Source organism: Glycine soja, chromosome 12 (assembly GCF_004193775.1).
Source record: "Glycine soja cultivar W05 chromosome 12, ASM419377v2, whole genome shotgun sequence".
Taxonomy (NCBI): Eukaryota; Viridiplantae; Streptophyta; class Magnoliopsida; order Fabales; family Fabaceae; genus Glycine; species Glycine soja.
This window is the reverse complement of record NC_041013.1, coordinates 18468582-18489705: the sequence shown is the minus strand read 5'-3', so window position 1 is coordinate 18489705 and position 21124 is coordinate 18468582. Positions and strand designations below refer to the sequence as shown.

Here is a 21124-nt window from a genome sequence, read left to right as displayed (position 1 = left end):
TCTAGTGCATATTCCCTTTTTGTTGAAGTCGTCTTTTTCCTTGCCTTTGCCTTCTCCTTTGGGTCCTTGGATCACACTGGTGGCTCAGGTGCTGCAAAGATCCACCTGCGATGAGTCATGCTGCTCGTGCCAAAGATGTTTGTGACCTTAGCGGAGGATAGGTTATCTTTAACATGCACGACAAATGCATCTTTCCTTTCGTCAGGTCCCTGTGTGGCGTATCTCCATTGCACTGCCTTGTCGCTCTTGTAGGGGAATGACACAGGTTTCTCAATTGGGATAGGTTGGAAACCTCAGGGCTTTTGTGTGGCAACATCCATGGTGAAGTGGATCACTAATGTCTTGGGTTTGCTCAGGCTTTTCTCAACCAAATGCATGCACACATCTCTTACCCAATTTCTTGCACCACAAACCTCAATTAGGCCTTTGTCCATAATTCCATATAGCAGCTCTTCTGCCACCGAGCATGCCTCTACATCCTGCAATGCCCTCGGATGTATCAAACAAGAGTCTCCCTTGTCCCCGTCAAGGCAAATCATGTCTGCTTCTCACAGCGCTTCCAATATGAAACTCCTAGAGGTTAACACATCTTCCATCCGCTTCGACCCCCGAGGTTCATATTCCTCCATTGCATTAACCGTCGATCCCCTATGACTGACAAGAGGATTCATCCTTACATTTAGGTTGTCCTCTTGAAAAGTCAACTGCCTCACATCAATCAAACTCTAAACCTTGTGTTTGATAGCCACACATTGCTCTATTAAATGCCCCGGGACACCCTCATGATAGGTACAAGTTGCATTGGGGTTGTACCATCGAGGGAAGGGAGACTGGTAGAACTTCTAAAGGATTCACCACTGCCATCTGGTTGGTGATCAAGGATGGTAGCAGGTCAGCATATGGCATCGGGATCGAGGTGAATTCCACAAGCTTCTTCACTGGAAAATTCCTTCCCGGATTGGCGCTTGTGCTGGGATTGGAGTTGGCGGCAGGACAAGATTGTACGGGAAATGAGTTTTGTGTGGGAGACCTTTATGGTTGAGCAGGCAACCTTTGTTTGATTGGGAGTGTTTCCAACATTAGCCGAGAAGCTTGGTGGGTGTGGGGAATATTGGTAAGTGGGGTTGTGAGGGGTTTGCTTGGGTTTAGGCCATCTAGGAGTTGAAGTTACAACATAGGTGTCTCCTTCCTTCTTCTTGGCCTCGCTTGCTCCAAATCTTTATTGCTTGTGCTGGCGGGAGCAGCATAATCAAACTTTCCCCTTCTCAAGCCTACCTCAATCCTCTCACCCGCAAATACCAAATCTGCAAAGCCAGAGGGCATGTAACCAACCATTTTTTCATAATAGAAAACTAGCAGTGTGTCCACTATCATGGTTATCATTTCTCTTTCCATCATAGGGCGCCACTTGTGCTGCCAGGTCCCTCCACCTCTAGGCATACTCTTTAAAGAACTCTTGCTCCCTCTTGCTCATATTTTGCAATTGGGTTATGTCAAGAGCCATGTCAATGTTATATTGATACTGCCTAATGAAGACAACCATCAAATCCTTCCAAGAACGGATCCGAGAAGCTTCCAAGTTGGTGTACCAAGTGATCGCCACTCCGACCAAGCTCTCTTGGAAAAAAATGCATTAAGAGATTCTCATCCCTGGAGTATGCCCCCATCTTCCAAAAGTACAATTTTAGGTGGTTCTTAGGACAAGTAGTCCCCTTGTACTTATCAAAATCTGGCACTTTAAACTTCGGGGGGACGACAATGTCAGGCACTAAACATAACTACATCATGTCGGAAAATGTGTAATCACCAATCCCTTCGATGACCCTTAGCCTCTCCTCAATGAGATCCAATTTCTCCTTTCCTTCCATAGCCGGAGGCAGTCTCCCCATTGAGAAGTGTAGAGGTTGCAGAGGTGGTGTTGAGGAGTCCCTATGGCATTGGGCTCAAGTATACCACTACATGTCGGTCCCTCAATAGCGAACATACAGTATGGTTCGAAGTCACCCAGAGCACTATCCCGAGGCTCCTCACGGGCTTCCTCCAAAGGCTGAGCAAAGGGTGTACGCCCCAACTGGGGTTGCTAGCCTTCAATGGGAACGAAGTGGTTAGCATTCTTGTTGGGCATGTACACTACGTTGGGTGGTGTATAGTTGAGGGGTAAGCCATATAGGAAATCCTTCCTATTTTGCCCCATGTGAGGACCGCCCGTGCTGCCTAACACCTTTCCTCCCTTACCTACCATGTCCGAGATTAGTTGTTTCGCTTGGTTTATGGCGGATGGGTGGGTCAGATCCGCCTCAACAGCGACGCTGGTGGTGGCAACTGTGGCCACATTGTTCTCCATCATTTGTTTCATACTTAATCATGGAGGTCATTTGATCCTTCATGGCCTTCATATCGGCCTTTATTTTCTCTTGCACTTCTTCTATCTCATCCATGATTTTAGTTTTGGAACGGGTTCGATAGGGGTGTCGTAAAGTGTGTTTGTCTTTTTTGGTTATGGTGTTTACTCGACTATAACTGCTAAAAGAACAAAATGCAATGAGTAATGCGACAATGAAATAAACATGAATGCATGACAATGACAAGTTGTCAAAGTATTGGACCCATACAAAAATTTTAGCAAAGACATAGGTTTGAATCAAATCTCATTTTCCTTAAGAGACAATATTGTTTATCTTGTCAAAGTCAAAGCATAAATACAAATGCATCAGCAGTTCCTAATTATATGGGACATCAACTCGATCATATGCTGACAATAATCGAAAAGCCCATGAACTTCCTCGGGAGCTGAGTACACGTCCGCCATTGCCTTTGCTTTGGCTAACAGTCTTGGAAGCTCTTGACTTCCATTCAAAGTGAAAGTGAACCTATCCATCCACATCAAAGCTTCTATATGTAATGAATCTATCACTCTCTCACTTACTTCCTTTTTTGCTTGCAGAGGCGATACTTTTGCATGCTCATCCTCTAGTCTTTGCTCGTCGCTAGCAGTTAGATTTAGCTTCTCTTTATACTAATCGATGATTGTCCACATGTTTTCTTCCGTCCTACTCATTTGTTCGGTCAAGCTCCTCTTCAACCTTTGACAAGCCTTCAACTTGTCATCTAATATCATACTTTTCACCCTCGACTCGTCCCTTTCGGCCCTCCGAAGCTTGAGTTTGCTGTTGCTGCCTCATAAAGCCCCTCAGAACTTGTTTCGGCCCTATTCTCCTTTTCAAGCCCTCTTTATTTCTCATTTTAATGCTTCGGCTATGGCCACGTTGACGTCCCTCAGCTTGTCATACTCTTTCCTGGCCCTGATGGCTGTCGTCTTGAACTTTTCCTTGACCATTCATGTTCTTTCATGTTCCACTTTCAAGGCTTGCACTTCTTTGCTCTCCTCTAGGACTTCGGCTTCTTTACCACTTGAAATCTTTAGCTTCGGGAGCAAAGTTAGCCTTTGCGTCTGAGCCTTCAACCATTGATGATATCCACCAATAACACTATTGCCGCTTCCTCTAAGCTCTTTATCCTTTCTTTGCACCGCATTCCATGCTTTTCAAATATTTTCAAGCATTTTTTCATTGGGGTCACTAAAGCCTCATGCATTGAAAGGCGCGATACTCTCTTTCAATGGTGCCCCTCTCATAGGATAGCCTAGTTGTCTTGTGGCAAGTACATGATTATAACTAATACAATCCCTCATTCCCATCAAGGGAATGTTTGGGAACCCTTCACATGAAGACAAAACTCTAGCCCTTCCTTCCTTCCATCGGGGGAACCAATTAACGGATGCCCCTACCATGCCAGCCAAGAGCTTCTCCCAATTTGCTTTCCCTTTCTCGGCACACATGTGGTGACCTTGTAGGTGACAAACGAGACTACTTTCATGACGGAAAGAGTGGGAGACCAGCCATACATAAAGTGAGAGCGTGCAACAAACAATTCTCGCGCTACTCTTCTTGCATCTCTAGTCAAACCTATCATAAGCATCGGCCAAAACAGTGACGACCGAACTTTCCTTGCTATGGTGATAAGCAAGAAAAGCATCGATTGCTGCTAGGTCCACTAGCCCATCTGCATTTGGAAAGAGGACGATCCCAAACACCAAAAGTGCCAAAACGTCAATGAATGAAGTCCACTATCCTTGATCCACCAAAGCTTTCGCTTTCTCTTCTAAGTGCTTCTTTGGTATCCCAACCACCCCATTTCTATTTTGTTTCACTCGGTCCAATTCTTGCGCCGAGATTTTGACCACCTTTGCTACTCTTTTCATGGAGGGGTATAACCCAGAAAACAAATACGGCTTCTTTCCTCCTAGTGGGCATCCCAAGATCCCTTCAAACTCTTCTAAGATTGGTACTAACTGAAAGTCCCCAAACGTGAAGCACCTTAGCGACCGGTCATAATATTGAGCGAGGGATGCAATGGCTTTAACAAACACTTCTATCATAGCAAAATCCCAGATCTTTTCATATGTCTTGCGAAAGGTTTGACGTTGAAGTAGATTCATTCGCTGCCCTAGCTCTTGCAAACTAGCTACTTCTAGGCTCTTGATTATGACATGATAGAACCTTTTCTTAAAAGAGAGTGCTTGGTTCAATCCCATGTTTGCTAGAATGAAAAAAAAAACTTCGTTGAGCAATACTTCGACACCCTATCATGGAGGAAATATGATGAATGCATGAGGGAATGTTTATGCTATGCATGACAAAAAATGAAATTTATTTACAGACACAGAAGCCCGAAAGACCATCTCTTTTTACCCACAATGCATTGGGCATCTGATATAAGCTCCATTAGAGCTTGTAGGCCTAGGATCTTCTTCATTAATGGATTCCTTTGCTTAATGGAAGATGGATGGTAGCGGAATGGAGAAGGAAGAGAGAGAGGAGACGCCACTTCAAGGAGAAGATGAGTCTAGAAGAAGCTCACCACCATAGAAGGCCATGGATAAGAGCTTGGAGGAAGAAGGAGATGAATGAAGGGAGAGGAATAGAAGAGCATGAAATTTTGTGCTCTAAAAGAGCTCTGAAATCTGAAGTTTAATTTTCAAATGATCAAAGTTCCAAAAAAATGCACACACAAGGCCTCTATTTATAGCCTAAGTGTCACTCAAAATTGGAGAGAAATTTGAATTTCTATTCAAATTTTACTTGAATTTGAAATTGAATTTGTGGAGCCAAATTTTGGAGCCAAAATTTCACTAATTAATATTAGTGAATTTTAGCTATGGTTCAGCCCACTAATTCAAGATCAAGTCCAAAATTCTCCAATAAGTATGCTTAGGTGGCATGAGGCATGTAAAGCATGAAGGACATGCACAAAGTGTGACTATATGATGTGGCAATGGGGTGTAGCAAGCAAATGCTCACCTCCCCCTCTAAAATTTAATTGGATTGGGCTTCTCCCAATTCAATTAAATTTATTTTCCAACACACACATCAAATATTCACTTAATGCATGTGAAATTACAAAACTACCCTTAATACAAAAACTAGTCTAGATGCCCTAAAATACAAGGGCTAAAAAATCCTACATTTCTAGGGTACCTTACCTACATTATGGAGCCCTAAATACAAGGCCCAAAAATAATGAAACCTTAATCTAATATGTATAATGATAAGTTGGCTCATACTTAGCCCATGGGCCCGAAATCTACCCTAAGGCTCATGGGAACCCTAGGGTTTTCTCTTGCATCTTTGGCCCAATTTTCTTGGAGTCTTCTATCCAATGCCCTTGGGGGGTAGGATTGCATCAGCATCATGGTTCATTCGCAGTCATTACCATGGTGCCCGATGCATGCATTTAAGAAGGTGATGCCGACCTTTCGACTTCCCGTGACAAAAGGCCGAGACAAATGCAATACACGAGTGACAAAACAGTATGGGTATACATGCATGAGAGCATGTAGTTGATAGCACAAAGAGAAACATACTGGACGAACGAGTATGGTAACGTAATCAATTAATGCCGAAATGACACAACAGCATGGCAAGCACAAGAAAGACGCACACAATCATGATACCATAAAGATATGCATGGCAATATCAAGGAAACAAAACACTGCATGTTTGCTATGTGCCCCTATTTTAGGAACCTAATGGGAGGGGGCTAAAAGTTTTCTACTCAGTGATAACCCTCAAGGTGGTTGCACATAATTTTCAAAGGTTTCTAAAGATATCATCCTCTTTGATATAAAACATTGTGGCAGTAGGGACTACTAGTGACAATGTATCATCAAAGAGAAAAACTCTAGATGAGGTTTCACTATCATCAAGTGAGTCAGAGACTCAATATGACCATAGATCAACCTCCACTTCCTATGTTCCCATGGACCCAAATATAGGGCCCTACAAACTCACTGCGTCTGAAAAAGTGTAGGTGCCATGTGTGCATGAACAAATATTTATAAACATGCATATGATAAGTAAACAACCACACCGAACACAAAAGCATCGAAAGAGTTATATGAATACAAGAACATACAAGAAAGAAGGGGAAACAAAACAAAGAGGAAGTCATGATAAATATTGCACACAAATCAAATGCTTAACTCTCTAAAAATATACCATAGTGGAGTTGCCAACTGTCGCAACCTACCATTCGGCGGGAGGGTGAGTGAAATAAAGGGTGTGTCTTCCAATAAAGGAAAACGCGCGGGAGTCGCCACCAATGTTTATTCAATGAAAACGTTAGAAAAATAAAAAATGGGGTCTGCGAATTTTAAGGATAAAGGTTCAGGAGTTGTTTACATGCGGGGAAGGTATTAGCACCCCACGCGTCCGTCACAAGAGACGGTAGCCTTTAATCAAGTGTACAAAATCATGACTTCAATATTTATTTATTTCCCCCTTTTTTATGTTTTTATCTTTTGGGGTCGACTAGAGTATGGCCCTTTCTCCTACGTATCCTCAAGTGCGATGAGGAACTCAAACCTACGTAGTTCTTAAAAAGCAAGAAAGTTACGCGTATGGTTGATTTAAAACTTTTGAAAGGTTCATTTTAACCGATAAAAGTAAAATAAACCGTTAAGGTGTTGGACCTTTGAATGGATTCAAGCAATTTTTTATGGATAAAAGCTTGGTTATGTGTTGATTTTAACTTTGGTTTCACTTATTTACTTTCAAAATCATCAAAAGATGACTTGCAAAGTAAATGATTGGTTCAAACATTATGTTACAATGATAAAGTGAGGTTACGACACAAACGATTGGTTGAAATTTTATTTTACCATGATAAAGTGAGATTATCCACAAATGATCGGTCAAAATTTTATTTCACAATGATAAAGTGAGATTACAACACAAACGATCGGTTGAAACTCGCTTTACACGAAGAAATGAGTTCACTGATGGTAGAAGAATGAAGATGAAGATGTACAAAGCAACAAAAAGGACCTCTAAGGGTGCATAGAGTGAATTCAAAACTTCAAAATAAAAACTAATCGGTCGATGAACGAAGAACGAATGAAAAACGGTGAAGAACGATGTAGGAATCGATCATGAAAGCGCGTCGGCTTCATTTTTTCTTCTTCTTTCGCCTTCTTCTCACTAATTTCACCAAAATTCTCTCAATATTTCAAGCTTAGTCCTTTACTTCAACCCCCTCATGCCTATTTATAGAAAATGAAAGGAGGAGGTTGAACAACAGCTCGCCCAGGCGAGTTGTTACTTCAACCTGAAGTAACCTTGCTCTCCCAGGCGAGCTGGTTACTTCACTCCCAAGTTTTCTGGTGGCCCAGGCAAGCTAGAGGCTAGCCTAGGCGAGCCAGGGGTCTGAAAAAGCCCCAAAATGACCCTTTTGCCCTCCTTTTTGTGTATTTTTTGTATTCTTTCCTGAAATGTTGAAAAACCCTTCGGATTGCATGGTAACTGGTGTTAAGCAACTTAATTCGAGTGGCAAGAATCCAAATGTTTGCAAATGATCGTCCCCAGACGAAATTCGGGTCTGATAGAATGTGATAACTCACTTCCTGTGTGTTGTTTGTGTTTGGCTCTTGCTATTGTATAATTCACAACTCAAAACACAAGTAATATCATATCAAGTATTAACCACACACTTATTCACAATCATATCCCATGTCCACAATTTAACATCTCCCAACGTCATAATCCACTATCAAATGTTCACGTGTATCTCATAAATTAACACGTGCTCAACTTGCCACTTATACTTAATCTCAATCACAATTCATAATGTACAAATAGTATTACATATATAAACACACACAATATATAAATAATTAAATACATAAATATTCTAATCGTGAATTTACAAAGTAAAATATAATCAAACAAAACTACACCAATGACTCACTAAAACTTTCAAAGAATCTTATAGTTAAATAGACTTAAACCAATTTTTAAGAATAACAATATGAAACAATATATAAACTCATACTGAATATTAAAACTAAAACAATAATCGAGAATATCATTTTGTTAGCCTATTCTAATTCCAAATTATAATATTAATTCCAAACAATATATAAAAAATCCTAAAAAACACGAAAAAAGGAAAAATACAAAAGCAATATCTCAGTCCCTCTTACGATAAATCTCTCCTTACTTAATTTCATCAATTCATACTAATTAGAAAAAAAATCATTTTCTAGGGTTCACACTCAACAAAAGAACACATTAATTTCACAACTATTTCACATCAAGACATCAATTGGTTTGTCAATTATATACAATTCAAAGTTATAGTTGTAAAGATAGAATCAAAATTTCAAAAATACCCAAAAACTCATCTCAATTGATCCTCTAAGGATCCCTACACATGTTCACACTACTCCCCAACCATGAATAATTCATCTCTTACCTCTAAGCAGGATCATGTGCATGTGGTCCGGTAGTGACAACGGTGTCTCTAGTGGTTCCCTAAGATTCCTCAAGCTTTTCCTTTGGTTGCTTTGCTAGAGTTCCAACCATTAGAGTGAAGGATAAAAGATTGAAGCCTCAATTTCATTATCTTCATGCGAGGGGATTTTCTCTCTCTACAGATATTGTTTACAAATCCCAACGGTGAGAATGTGTGAAAATGAGATTTGAACCTGGTATTCAAATTTTAGGACAATCCAATAGTTAATGAGTCCAAGATCATAGTTTTACAGGGACAAGTTTGAAGTCTATGTGGAAAAAAAGATGGTTTTGGAAGAGGAAGAAGAGAGAAGGAATTTGGGAGGAAGAGGGAGCATAGAAACATATATTAATATCTTAATGTAAAAACTAATCTAATATATCTTTATTTATATTTAGGGTACATTGAGCCTATTATTTACTCTATTTTTCTTTATTTTATTGTTTTATAAAAATGAACTCTATTTTCTCCCTATCAAATGAATAAATATCGACATCCTTTTTATTTTCTAAAACCACATATTTATTTTATTTACCTTAAAATAATAATTTTAATTAATAAAACTATTTCTTCTTATTTATTTAATTACAAAAACCTCATTACTTTTCTAAAATTCTATATATTTTTAATTAAAATAGTTTTTAATATATTTTACGAAAAACAAGGTGTTACACACTTCACATTCTGCACTACAGATGATTTATCCTAAGTTTTTAAAGTGTGTTTTACTATTTGAGTCTCAAAACTCATTTACAAAAACTACATTTCGAGTTTAAGAGATAATCATCCTTATTTTAAAACACATGCACAACCCCCCTCCCCCCATTATTTCCTTAATATTTTCATTAGTTTGTTTGAAATCATTATTTATTTAGAAATAGGTGGATTCTAGTTCCGATTCGGTGAGTCCCTACAATATCCAAAATTAATGTAATCATATATATTTTATTTTATATTTTAGAAGTTACATATTGTTTTAGTTTAGCTCAATTGACAACACATCTAGGAAGAGGTGTGGAGCTTTAATTTAAGTGCGACTAAGCCCTAAACTAAAGAATAGTCCCATAGCCAGCCCTAAGGGTCAATGTTGTAGGGATACCTCGGGGTTCCACTGGAAAGTTGAAGGCCTTAATTATGATGATTATAAAAAATATACATGTTTGATTGATACAAAATAAGATAAAAGACCATTTTGGTCTCTGAAAGGGTAAACTGGTGACAATTTACACTACTACAAAAGCGGTTTTCTACGACGTGTGTTCTAAGACAATTGTCAATAACCGTCTTAGAATATGGAGCGGTGGCAATTTTGTAATAAATGGAATAACTTTTGTATTTAACGTTGCACATTCTAAGGCGGTTGTAGACAACCGTCTTAGAATGTCCTTCGGTGGCAATATTGTAATTACGAGGAACTAAGACAACGACGGGTTTTACTAATGATCGTCTTTGTATATCCTTTTCAATTTCTACCCTAGCCCAGGAAGAACGTGTTCTTTCTTTCTCCTCCCTCTCCTCCGTTGTCTTACGAGTCTTCGCTAGGTTTGTCTCTGTAAACCTCACAGTCTCATAGAAACATTCTAACCCCCTCAAACATTGTCTCCCTCATACCCGTTTGCAAGCTCAGGAGGCATCGATTGTCTATGTTAGTGCTTTTCATACGTCTTAGGTCGTGATACAGGTAATGTGATGAAAGCCTCTGTGTATTCAGGTTTTAATTTAGTACCATGAACAAGTTATGAAACAAGGGTTTTGAATGGCTTTTACTTTTCAAACTCCTGCAGCTCATTTGTTTTCGTGAAGGCACAAATGATTTTAGTTAAAGAGAGAAAGCTGTTGGAGTTCATGTGTATGGTCAAGAGGGAGGCTGGCACCGACAACTTCAATGCTGAATTTCCACCGACGCATGCAAAGAAGGGTCGGGGCAGCTCCAGGAAGCGTCGCAACGGTGGATACCGCCGGGGCTCCACGTCACTGTCGGACGTCACGACGATCTCTGGCGGGTTCGACGGGATGGTTTGCAGCCTGATCCAATAGCAGATGACATTCTGAGGAAAGATCCAAAGCATGAAACTACACAAGATTGAGAATAGCTCTGTAGACGCAAGCTTCATGATGATGAACCAAGCAATTTTTTATGATGCCAAAAGCCCAAGTAATTGATTCAAGACTTCAAGATCAAGCATAAAGAATCCAATCAAAGATTCAAGATTCAAGAGAAGAAATCAAGAAGCAACAAGTCAAGACTTCATATAGGATAAGTATTAAAAGATTTTTTCAAAAACCAAATAGCACAGTTTTGTTTTACAAAAGAATTTTTTCAAATTTTCTAAGTTACCAGAGTGATTACTCTCTAGTAATTGATTACCAGTTGGCAGTAATCGATTACTAGTGACCAGTTTGGTTTTCAAAATGTTTTCAAATGGTTTACAATGTTCCAAAATGATTTTCAAATTTAAACATGAAAAGTCACATCTATTGATGTGTAATCGACTACACTATGATGGTAATCGATTACTTGTGACTTGTTTTGAAAAATAAATTACCAAAAGTCACAATTCTTAAGATGACTTGTTTCTGAAGATTTTTTGAAAGTCACAACCTTTAAGTGACTAGTTTTCAAAAAGAGTCACAACTTTTAAAGTGACTAGTTTTTCACAAAATTCACAACTCTTAAAGAGACTAGTTTTAAAGAAATTGTCAAGAGTCACAAACTTTAACTTGAATCATCAAATGATTATAAATATGTGACCATGGCACGAATTTCAAATATTGATTCCTTCCATGCATAACAAGATTTCTTTCATTCATTTCTCTTCATCTTTCTAAAAAATTTTGTTTAATACTTTCTCTTTCATGAAAAGTTCATTGACCGAAAACTTGTGCTATTCTTTTTCTTCATTCCTTTTCTCTTGTCAAAAGATTCAAAGGACTAACCACGTGAGAATTCTTTTGTTTCTTCCCTTCTCCCTCTTGACAAAAGATTTCAAAGGATTAACCACCTGAGGTATCTTCTGTTTCTTACAGAAGATTTCAAAGAACTAACCGCCTGAGATATCTTTTGTTTCCCCTTACAAAGATTCAAGGGACTAACCGCCTAAAAATTTTTTGTCTTAACACATTGGAGCGTACATCCTTTGTGGTTCAAGTAGAGCATACATCTACTTGGGTTGTGATACTAAGAACAAGAGAGGGTACATCTCTTGTGGATCAGTTCAAGTGAAGCGTACATTCACTTGGTTGTTCAAAGAGAACAAGGGAGGGTACATCCCTTGTGGATCTTTGTTTGTAAAGGATTTTACAAGGTTATTAGAAATCTCAAGAACCGGTGGTTGCTTGGGGACTGGACGTAGACACGGGTTGTGGCCGAACCAGTATAAATCTTGTGTTTGTCTTCTTCTTTCATATACTCTTTACTTTTCCGTTGTGCACTTTTTACTTTCGCTTTATTTTTGTCTAAGTTATTATTACTGTTCTTTACTTTTTCATAACTTAGTTGTAAAACCTAATTGAATCTAGTAATATTAAGAAGGATAATTTTTTTAATTAGTAAAGACACGTTCATAATTAATTCAACCCCTCATTCTTAATTATTCCGAGGCCACTTGATCCAACAAACTCCTCTTGGTATGAAATCTGACATGTTACTCTTCCTCATTCTCTTGAGTGCAAAGAAATTGCTTTGAATGGGTTTTTTCATGGGATGTATAGAATCCCCCTCCTTTAAACACTTGTTAGATTACAATATTTGCATATCTGGAAAATTTATAGTAAACTATAATTGTTATATTTTTTGTTTAGAGGCTCTGTCACCTGATGAAGTTGAAGCTTATGTGTTTCTGCAAGAATGCCTTGAAATGAGAAAAAGATATGTTTTTAGAGAAGCTGTTGCTCCATGGGATAAAGAAGTTATATCCGACCCCAGCACACCCAAGCCTAACCCAGATCCATTTTTATACATTCCTGAAGGAAAGTCTGATGTGAGTTTTTTTCTCCCACCATTGAAAACTTGGATCTCCCTATGTTATATGCTGTGATTAAATTAGTTGTATTTCTCTTGTGCTACAGCATTATTTTGAAATGCAAGATGGGGTTATTCGTGTATATCCAGATAGAGATGGTAAGTAACAGGAATTTGTTATTGACAAACTTGGTAATTTTATCACCACTCAAGGTGGGATCTTATGCATGCTTGTCTATTACTTGCAGAAAAAGAAGAGCTTTTTCCTGTAGCTGATGCAACTACATTTTTCACTGATCTTCATCACTTACTTCGAGTCATAGCAGCAGGGAATATAAGAACTTTATGCCATCATAGGCTCAATCTTCTAGAACAAGTACATCTCTAATTTACTGAAACAAACTGCAGCCTATGCTTGTATTTTAATTACATACAAGAATCAATTGTTGTTTGACAATTTCTGTATTTTTCAGAAATTCAATCTTCATTTGATGCTAAATGCGGATAGAGAATTTCTTGCTCAGAAGAGTGCTCCACATCGAGACTTCTATAATGTTAGAAAAGTTGATACTCATGTCCACCACTCAGCATGCATGAATCAGAAACATCTTTTAAGGTTCATAAAGTCAAAGCTGAGAAAAGAGCCTGATGAGGTGATATTCTGGATCTTGCTGTGATGTAACATACTCTGCAGTAGCCCCCTTTTTTTCCCCTCTCAGATGAACTGTATGACATAAGTGATAGAGCACAAATTGGATTTTTTTTAAGAGTGTAAATATAAATTTGTGCATTTTCTTGTGAGTATTTAATGTAATAATATATTAATATAATTTAGTGTATCTATTAGCTTGATGGATTATGAAATGTTATTGATATGCCTGAAATGATTGGCTTATTGTCATCCCTTGCAGAAGTATGTAGCATGATGAATTATGTTATTTTTTAATCTCTGATACATGTGAATTATATATTTTACGAAGCTGATGTGCACTGTATATACTTTTAACATTCTCAGGTTGTAATATTTTGAGATGGGACATATCTAACATTGGAAGAGGTTTTCAAGAGTTTAGATTTGTCTGGGTAATGAGCTTTTGTAATTATTATAGTTATAATTCGGTAGCTGTATGTTTTAGGAATTAATCCTGTGATGTCCTTTTTTAACATATATGACCTCAATGTTGACCTTTTGGACGTTCACGCAGACAAGAGTACTTTTCATGGCTTTGATAAGTTCAATCTTAAATACAATCCTTGCGGTCAAAGTAGGCTCAGGGAGATATTTCTTAAGCAGGATAATCTCATTCAAGGTAACATTTTTTTTTGGGTATATCAGTCCTATCACCTGTGTTTACTTTAATCAAATTCAAAGTGGCTGAAATATCCCATGGTTTTGTGCAGTATTTTTACTTAATAAAATCTACTTAAAAGTTTCAAATGAGGTTTTTCTATCACAGATTAACATCATCCAAACTATGGATCATGTGCAGAAACTCAGCGTGCTTTTAAACCTATCAATATGACTCCCTAAACACCTGAAAGCACTCATTCAATGCAGGGAAGTTTTCTGCACATGCCTGAGTGGGTCAATATACACTGGTTTGTGCATTTTGGTAGTGCAGAAGTTGTGTTGGCGTAGTTGGGTATTTTTGCTTATGACCCAAAGTTGGAGGGCTTTCTTGAAGCCTATGTCAATATTGTAGAATCCTGTATTGCACTAATTTATTGATTGTTGTATATACAATCTTTTAGGTGGATGCATCTCAATGCTTGTTATGCAGTATTATATCATCAATTTATTTAGGAAATCCAGTGCAGTATAAATAAAATCCTCTCTTCTAAGGAGTAGTATATATTTATCAAGGTTTGAAATTTGAATTTCAAACAGCCATGGTCATCCTTGGAAGAACTTTTATATTGCTTTTGTGAAAGCATTTGCTAATGCCACCTGTGGGTTCATAAAGAGTGAAAAGACTATAAATGAATGGCTTCCAATTATTATTTGGTGTTTATGATTTGTTATCTGTCTTCAATATTTTAGCATCTTTACTTCTATGTTCTAATACTTTTTTCTTGCATTGAATAGGTCGTTTTCTTGGTGAGTTAACTAAGCAAGTGTTTTCAGATCTTGCTGCCAGTAAATATCAGGTGCTTTCTTGAGTCTTTGTGTGTAAACACACATATATGTCCTTTTTTATCATGTCTGTGATGTAAGACAGTCTGACAGTGCTTCTTGGCTGGGTATCGTGATGAAAAATATTTCTCTAGGGCTGGAGTTCTCTTTTCACTTAAATATCATAAACTGTTTGATTGTAGGAATTCAATATTGTACCATAACAATCATTTTCATACCTTAAACATAAATAAGACTGATCCCAACAATGTACATCTACCACTACCCAATGATGCAATAATGTTCATAAGTATGAGAACCTATGTTGGCCAATGTGTTTGGACTTGTTGACAATAATTTACCATTTCTTGACTGTAGTTTATATATGCTCATCCCATCTAGATGTTAACTTATTTCTGTGCCTTATTTATTCACAGATGGCTGAATATAGAATATCAATATATGGTAGGAAGCAAAGTGAGTGGGACCAACTAGCCAGTTGGATAGTGAATAATGATTTGTACAGCGAGAATGTCGTTTGGTTGATTCAGGCATTCTTTAATTATTTGTTTAGGGCACAGATTGGTTTTATTTCTCATAATGATATGGCAACAATTTATTATTCCTCCCAATCTACAAATTATTTTGGACGGCTAAATAATAAGAATTTGGGGAGCTTTTCCTGCTTATCATTTATTGCCTTAATTTGCTCAGCCAATTATATAGTGTTAGCAATTGATGGTAGTTCTTATAAATGTCTTACAGCTTCCACGGTTGTACAATATGTACAAAGAAATGGGAATTGTGACATCATTCCTGAACATGCTCGACAATATTTTCATTCCACTTTTTGAGGTCACTGTCAACCCAGATTCACATCCTCAGCTGCATGTTTTCCTGAAACAGGTGTGTTATTCATCTATGTTGACCTTTTAGAGTAAGCAGCCAATTTTAGTCCTCCAAAGATGAAGTGTCTTTAGATTTGTCCTCATCATAATGTTTGGTTCAGCTGAATCCTAGATTTGTACTGACAGTGTAAAAATAAAAATATTGTAATAAAAAAATATATGTTGAATACGTATATGTTTTCATTTATGTACTTTTAAAACTTGATTTTAATCTTCGGATTTTAATTAATTTGATTCCAGCTGGCTTTTTTCAAAAAGCAGTATTTTTTTTTATCCTTACTTACAGTAAAAACTGTATGTGATGAGAGAATCACTATTTTTCCAAAATTCGGGGTCAAATTAATCGAAGTAAAAATATGAGAACTAATGCCAATTTTTAACCAAATCAAAGTGACTAAACATATTTTACCCAAGAAATGATGTATGTACTCTAAAAGTATATTATTTTTTTTATATTATCACTATATCATAAACTATCCTATAAGATGAATTTATTAACTTTTTATAACGAATCATTTTATTTAAACTTAAATAAAATAATTTTCCAAAAAAATAAATTTTTAACAAACATACATGGTTCGTGAATAATAAATTTGTTAACTTTTATAATTAAGGATTTTTTTTTAATCTAAAAAGATAATTTAAAAATACTTTTCTAAGAAAAATGATTTTTAAGAAACATACATGATTTGCTTCTTAAAAAATTATAAAAAAATACTGTTATTTTAAGATTAAATAATTTAGATCAATACATATAAAATATTTTTTATCAGAAACATTTTTTAAAATATAAGCTTAAACATATGGATCCAATAACTATCTTATAACTCATATTAAAGATCATTTAATTGATCGATAACAGTTAAATTTATTAAAAATCATAAAATGCGGGATAGAAAAACTCGTTAATTGATAACTAAATGTGTTTAAAAAAGTGAGTCAATAGTACGTACGTTACGTTACTAGCATTTCTCTAAACTCAAATATCTTTATAACTTTATATAATTTTTTTGTAGGAAGTGGCATATATATGTCACTGAGAAATAGAAATAAAATTAAACAAAAGAGTAAATTACATTTCACTACCTTAAGATTTATCTAAATGACATTATGCAAACTTACTCAAATAATACACTTCACTTCACTCCATTTATATATATATATATATATATATATATATATATATATATATATATATATATATATATATATATATATAAAGTTGGATACAGTAAGTTTTAGACTTTTCTAAAATGATTAATGTTCAAATTTAATTCCTCTAGAAAATTTCATATTATTTTCGTCTATCTAATTTTAAAACGTAATTTTTTATCCTTACGAAAAAAAATACATCCTACATAATTGTAGCACCAATGTCATGAGAACCTAAGCTCTTGATAACCTGAATTATTAATTTTTCTCATAATATAGCGCCTTGCATCGCACCCTGACTGTTTAAGACGATTATGCGAATAACCGTCTTAGATTCTCATCTAAACAAATGAGATACTAAGATGATTATTCTAATAATCATCTTAGATTCTAAAGACATATACTAAGACGGTTATCGGAACCGTCGTTATATTTTTTTTGCCATTTTATGACACCACTTTTTACGACGGTTCAAAATCGTCGTAAAATATCCAATTTAACCGACTTAAAAAAATATTATTTCTAATAGTGTTAGTTCGTAAATGTATAAAAATGAAACAATTACTTACTCATACAACTTAATGACAAATTGGTCATTGAAGTTTATAACTTGGTATTAAATTGATCTTCGAAAAATACAACTTACTGTCAAATTGGTCTTTGAATGTTATAACTTAATGATAAAATGGTTCCACAAACATATTGACAAAATAAAACTATCACACTTTTTACACATTCAAAGACTGAATTAAAAATTTTATTCTTTCAATAATTAAATTATCAACAGTTTACACATTCAAAGCATAAAATAATCATTTGTCCTACATAATATATTTAAGTTTCTATATATAGTTAAGATATTATAAATTATAGGATTATATATTAAGATATTATAAGTCTTTTGACTCACACCTCATGTTAATGAATCCAACCTTATTTATAGGAAAAAATCCACTTCATTTAATGGATGATCCAGTAAGAGAAAGACAAACACATACCCACATACCCCTTTGTATGTCTCTATTCTATTGGACTCCTCTAGTAATTAAAGATATGCTTTGTTCTAGTTCGTAATGCAAAAGGAAAACCTTACACTTAAGCAAAATCTGAATTGAAGAGTACACGATTGCATAATGGAAACAAAAAGAAAAAAAAAAGTAAAATATCATTACGTATATCTTTTTTGCCCCATAGACAAAAAAATTGGTCAAACATGCCAACATGGAAATATTTTTTATAACAAAATCAGATTTTTTTTTTCTAGCGAATCAAGGAACGCATTAAAGAGAGATGGATCACAATGTTAATTTTTCATTCATGGAATCATTAATCCACTTCAAAAAGATTTTTCTTATTGGGTAGATTCTCTTTACATGTATATGCCAAATTAACAAGGAACTTTATTGTTGAAATTATTTTCAAACTAACTATTTTGTTTATATAAACGCTTGACTTCACTTCCAACTATGATACACTACAAACAACAAGGCTAAATTTTATTGTTATTGACATATATTGTTTTGGAGATGACTAAGATTTCTTTTACAATAATTTTCGCTCTTGCCCTTTTCTTCACAGGTTTAGTAATTTCTCACAATTTCTTACAATCTATCTATTTTCTTTTTATTTATCTCTACTGGGGTTGTTTGTTTTTATGTGGCATTGATGCAATTAGCTAAATATTCTGTCAAGGTGTGGTATTGCATGGAAGATCATTTATTGAGAGAAATCAAACTACAATAAATCTCACTATCTCAAGATATTAATCTCTAGCTTTTGCGTAGAGAATAACTCATGCTGACCCATAAATGAAATAGATATTCCTAATTAAATTATTTAATTTCGTTCAAATTTTAGTTTGGGTGAATCGTTCATTTTGCAAATATCAAAATAAATTACTATTGGTTTAATTATTAGATTCCTGATTTTCCAAGATGGTATCTTAACCCCTAATTCAATCGTCCTATCAAATTTTTATTTATTTCTTTATTTGTATGTTTTCAAAGTTATGTATTGGTCTACTATATTTTAATAATTAGATCTCTGTTTCTCACCCTTCTTATTTTATCTCTTCCATTTTTTTACACTCCAAACCCCTTGCCAAAATTCTTATCAAGCATCTTTGCATGGTTACATTCATTATCCAATTTTGTTATCATTTTTTTTTAGGTAAAACCCTTATTGGAAATACAAAAGTGTCGAAACTAAAACTAAGCGCTAAATTAATTTTAGTGAAATATAAATCAGTATTTCAAATTCCTTTGATTATATTATCTTGCAATAATCACAGAAGATTAAGAAGAAATGTTAAAAAGACGATTACATAGGTAAGGATAAAATCTTAAAAAATATAACCATTTTTGTCATTATATAATCTCGGCGATCAGATTGAGTGAATAAGATTTTAGCTAGTCTAAAGGGTTTTGTTCCACTTGCTACAAAACTAGTTCACAAATCAAAATAAAACTACATAATTGAATTTAATTTGTATAGTTTTATAGACATCTCAAACTAAACTGATATATGATTTTAATGAGAAATTGTTTTTTCTAATGTTGTTTTGGCAATTATGTAGTTATTTCAAAGACGAGTGAAACAATGATAGAGAACCAATGTTCGACAGTGTTGGATCCAAATGATTGCAACCTCAGCTGGTGTCAAAGCAATTGTCGTCAACAATATCAAGGATTTGGATCTTGCGTTGACGTAAATCCTCACAAATGTGTTTGCATCTATGATTGTTCCCCTAAAATGATCTATTGAATGTTCCAATTTAAATACAAAAGAATAAGAAAATAAGACTAATGTATTTATGGACAATGTTATATATTTTATTATTAGAAAAGTGTGATCAAATACATTTCTAATATTTCTTTGCAGATCTATTTATAATCTATTTTTCCCAAGATTCGCAACAATACACTTAATTACACATCAATACTATATTTTTGGACACATCATATGTTTTGCTGACATATGAGCCTTCTCAGATTCCTCACCTTTCCTTTTCCATGTTCATAGAAACTACTATTAACAAGCCAAATGAAGTCTTATACCACATCATTACTAAAAAGAGTAGTTTTTTACAACGCACTTGTTAAGAATGTTTCAAAAAACCGTCTTAAAATGTGAGACCGTGGTTATTTCGTAAATAATAGAAGATGTATGACAATGGTTTTATAAACACCATCTTAAAAATTGAGTGTTCAAGGAGAGTTTTAAGATGATTTTCTTAAAACCTTCTTTGAAATTATTTTCCTCAACCTTACTCTGATGCTCAATCTACCCTTCTACCAAACAAAACAAAACCTATTGTGTCCGTTCTTACTTATCTCTCTCTCTCTCTCATTCTTGTGTTCACCAATGGTGTCGTCATCACCATCGCCTTCTCTATTCTTCGTCTCCCTCCTTATTCTCTTTGCTGCCACGGCCTCCTGCCTGACACCTGCACTGGACCCATGACCCCGTCAATGCCCCAGCCAGGGAAGACATTGTAATAGTTATGAGTCAACAAGATGCAATTCAGGCAGTGGAAGATCTCTGCGTTGGGGTTTCTCTCCACAACAACGTTGGACATCGTCACCTGCACTGCTCCCCTGAAGCGGCTCAGCCTGCCCTTAACTATGGCCACTATGTCAAGCTTGACGAGTGAGGCGAAGCGCATGGCGTGGTCGTGGTGATGACGGCAGGCGACGGAGGAGGAATTGGCATCGTTGAGCGAGAGCAAAAGGATGCAGTTGGTGCCATCGTCCACGGCGAAGCAGAGGAACTGATCATGCTTCAGGTTCCACAACATGATACTTCCCACTATTTCCATGAACGAGATTGGGATTCCTTTGCAGTATAACAATGTCATGACATCTGAAGATGGGAAATGGTGATTGGCTTAGAGAGAGAAGATCGAAGTCGAGGAGTTGTAACTGCATGATGTGTAGTGACTTGGGTTAAAGAATTTTGATTTTTTTTCTTCTTAAAATCCTTTTTTATAATTTTCTTCTTTTATTTAAACAATAATATTCTTTTAGACAAATGTAATTCATCTGGTGCCTTACTATGGTCAGGAGCTTCTTTCTACTGGAAGGTATAATGTGCCGAGAATAGTGCATGAAGTTATAACACTACTTGCCTGTTGTCTCTCAC

The 21124-nt window shown here is 35.8% G+C and overlaps 1 protein-coding gene and 1 pseudogene across 1 annotated transcript; one reads left to right on the top strand and one right to left on the bottom strand.

Annotated features, from left to right (window-relative positions):
* The first annotated feature begins 10659 nt into the window (after positions 1–10659).
* LOC114378843 lies at positions 10660–15860 on the top strand (annotated as a pseudogene).
* A 4533-nt stretch (positions 15861–20393) lies between these two features.
* Positions 20394–20801, bottom strand: LOC114378842 (CST complex subunit STN1-like). The gene has a single exon (XM_028337444.1). The coding sequence runs from the start codon at positions 20799–20801 to the stop codon at positions 20394–20396; it is 408 nt and encodes a 135-aa protein (XP_028193245.1).
* Positions 20802–21124: the final 323 nt, after the last annotated feature.

Coding starts and splice junctions, on each gene's coding strand:
- LOC114378842 (XM_028337444.1), bottom strand. CDS start 20,801: ATGGAAATAGTGGGAAGTATCATGTTGTGGAACCTGAAGCATGATCAG.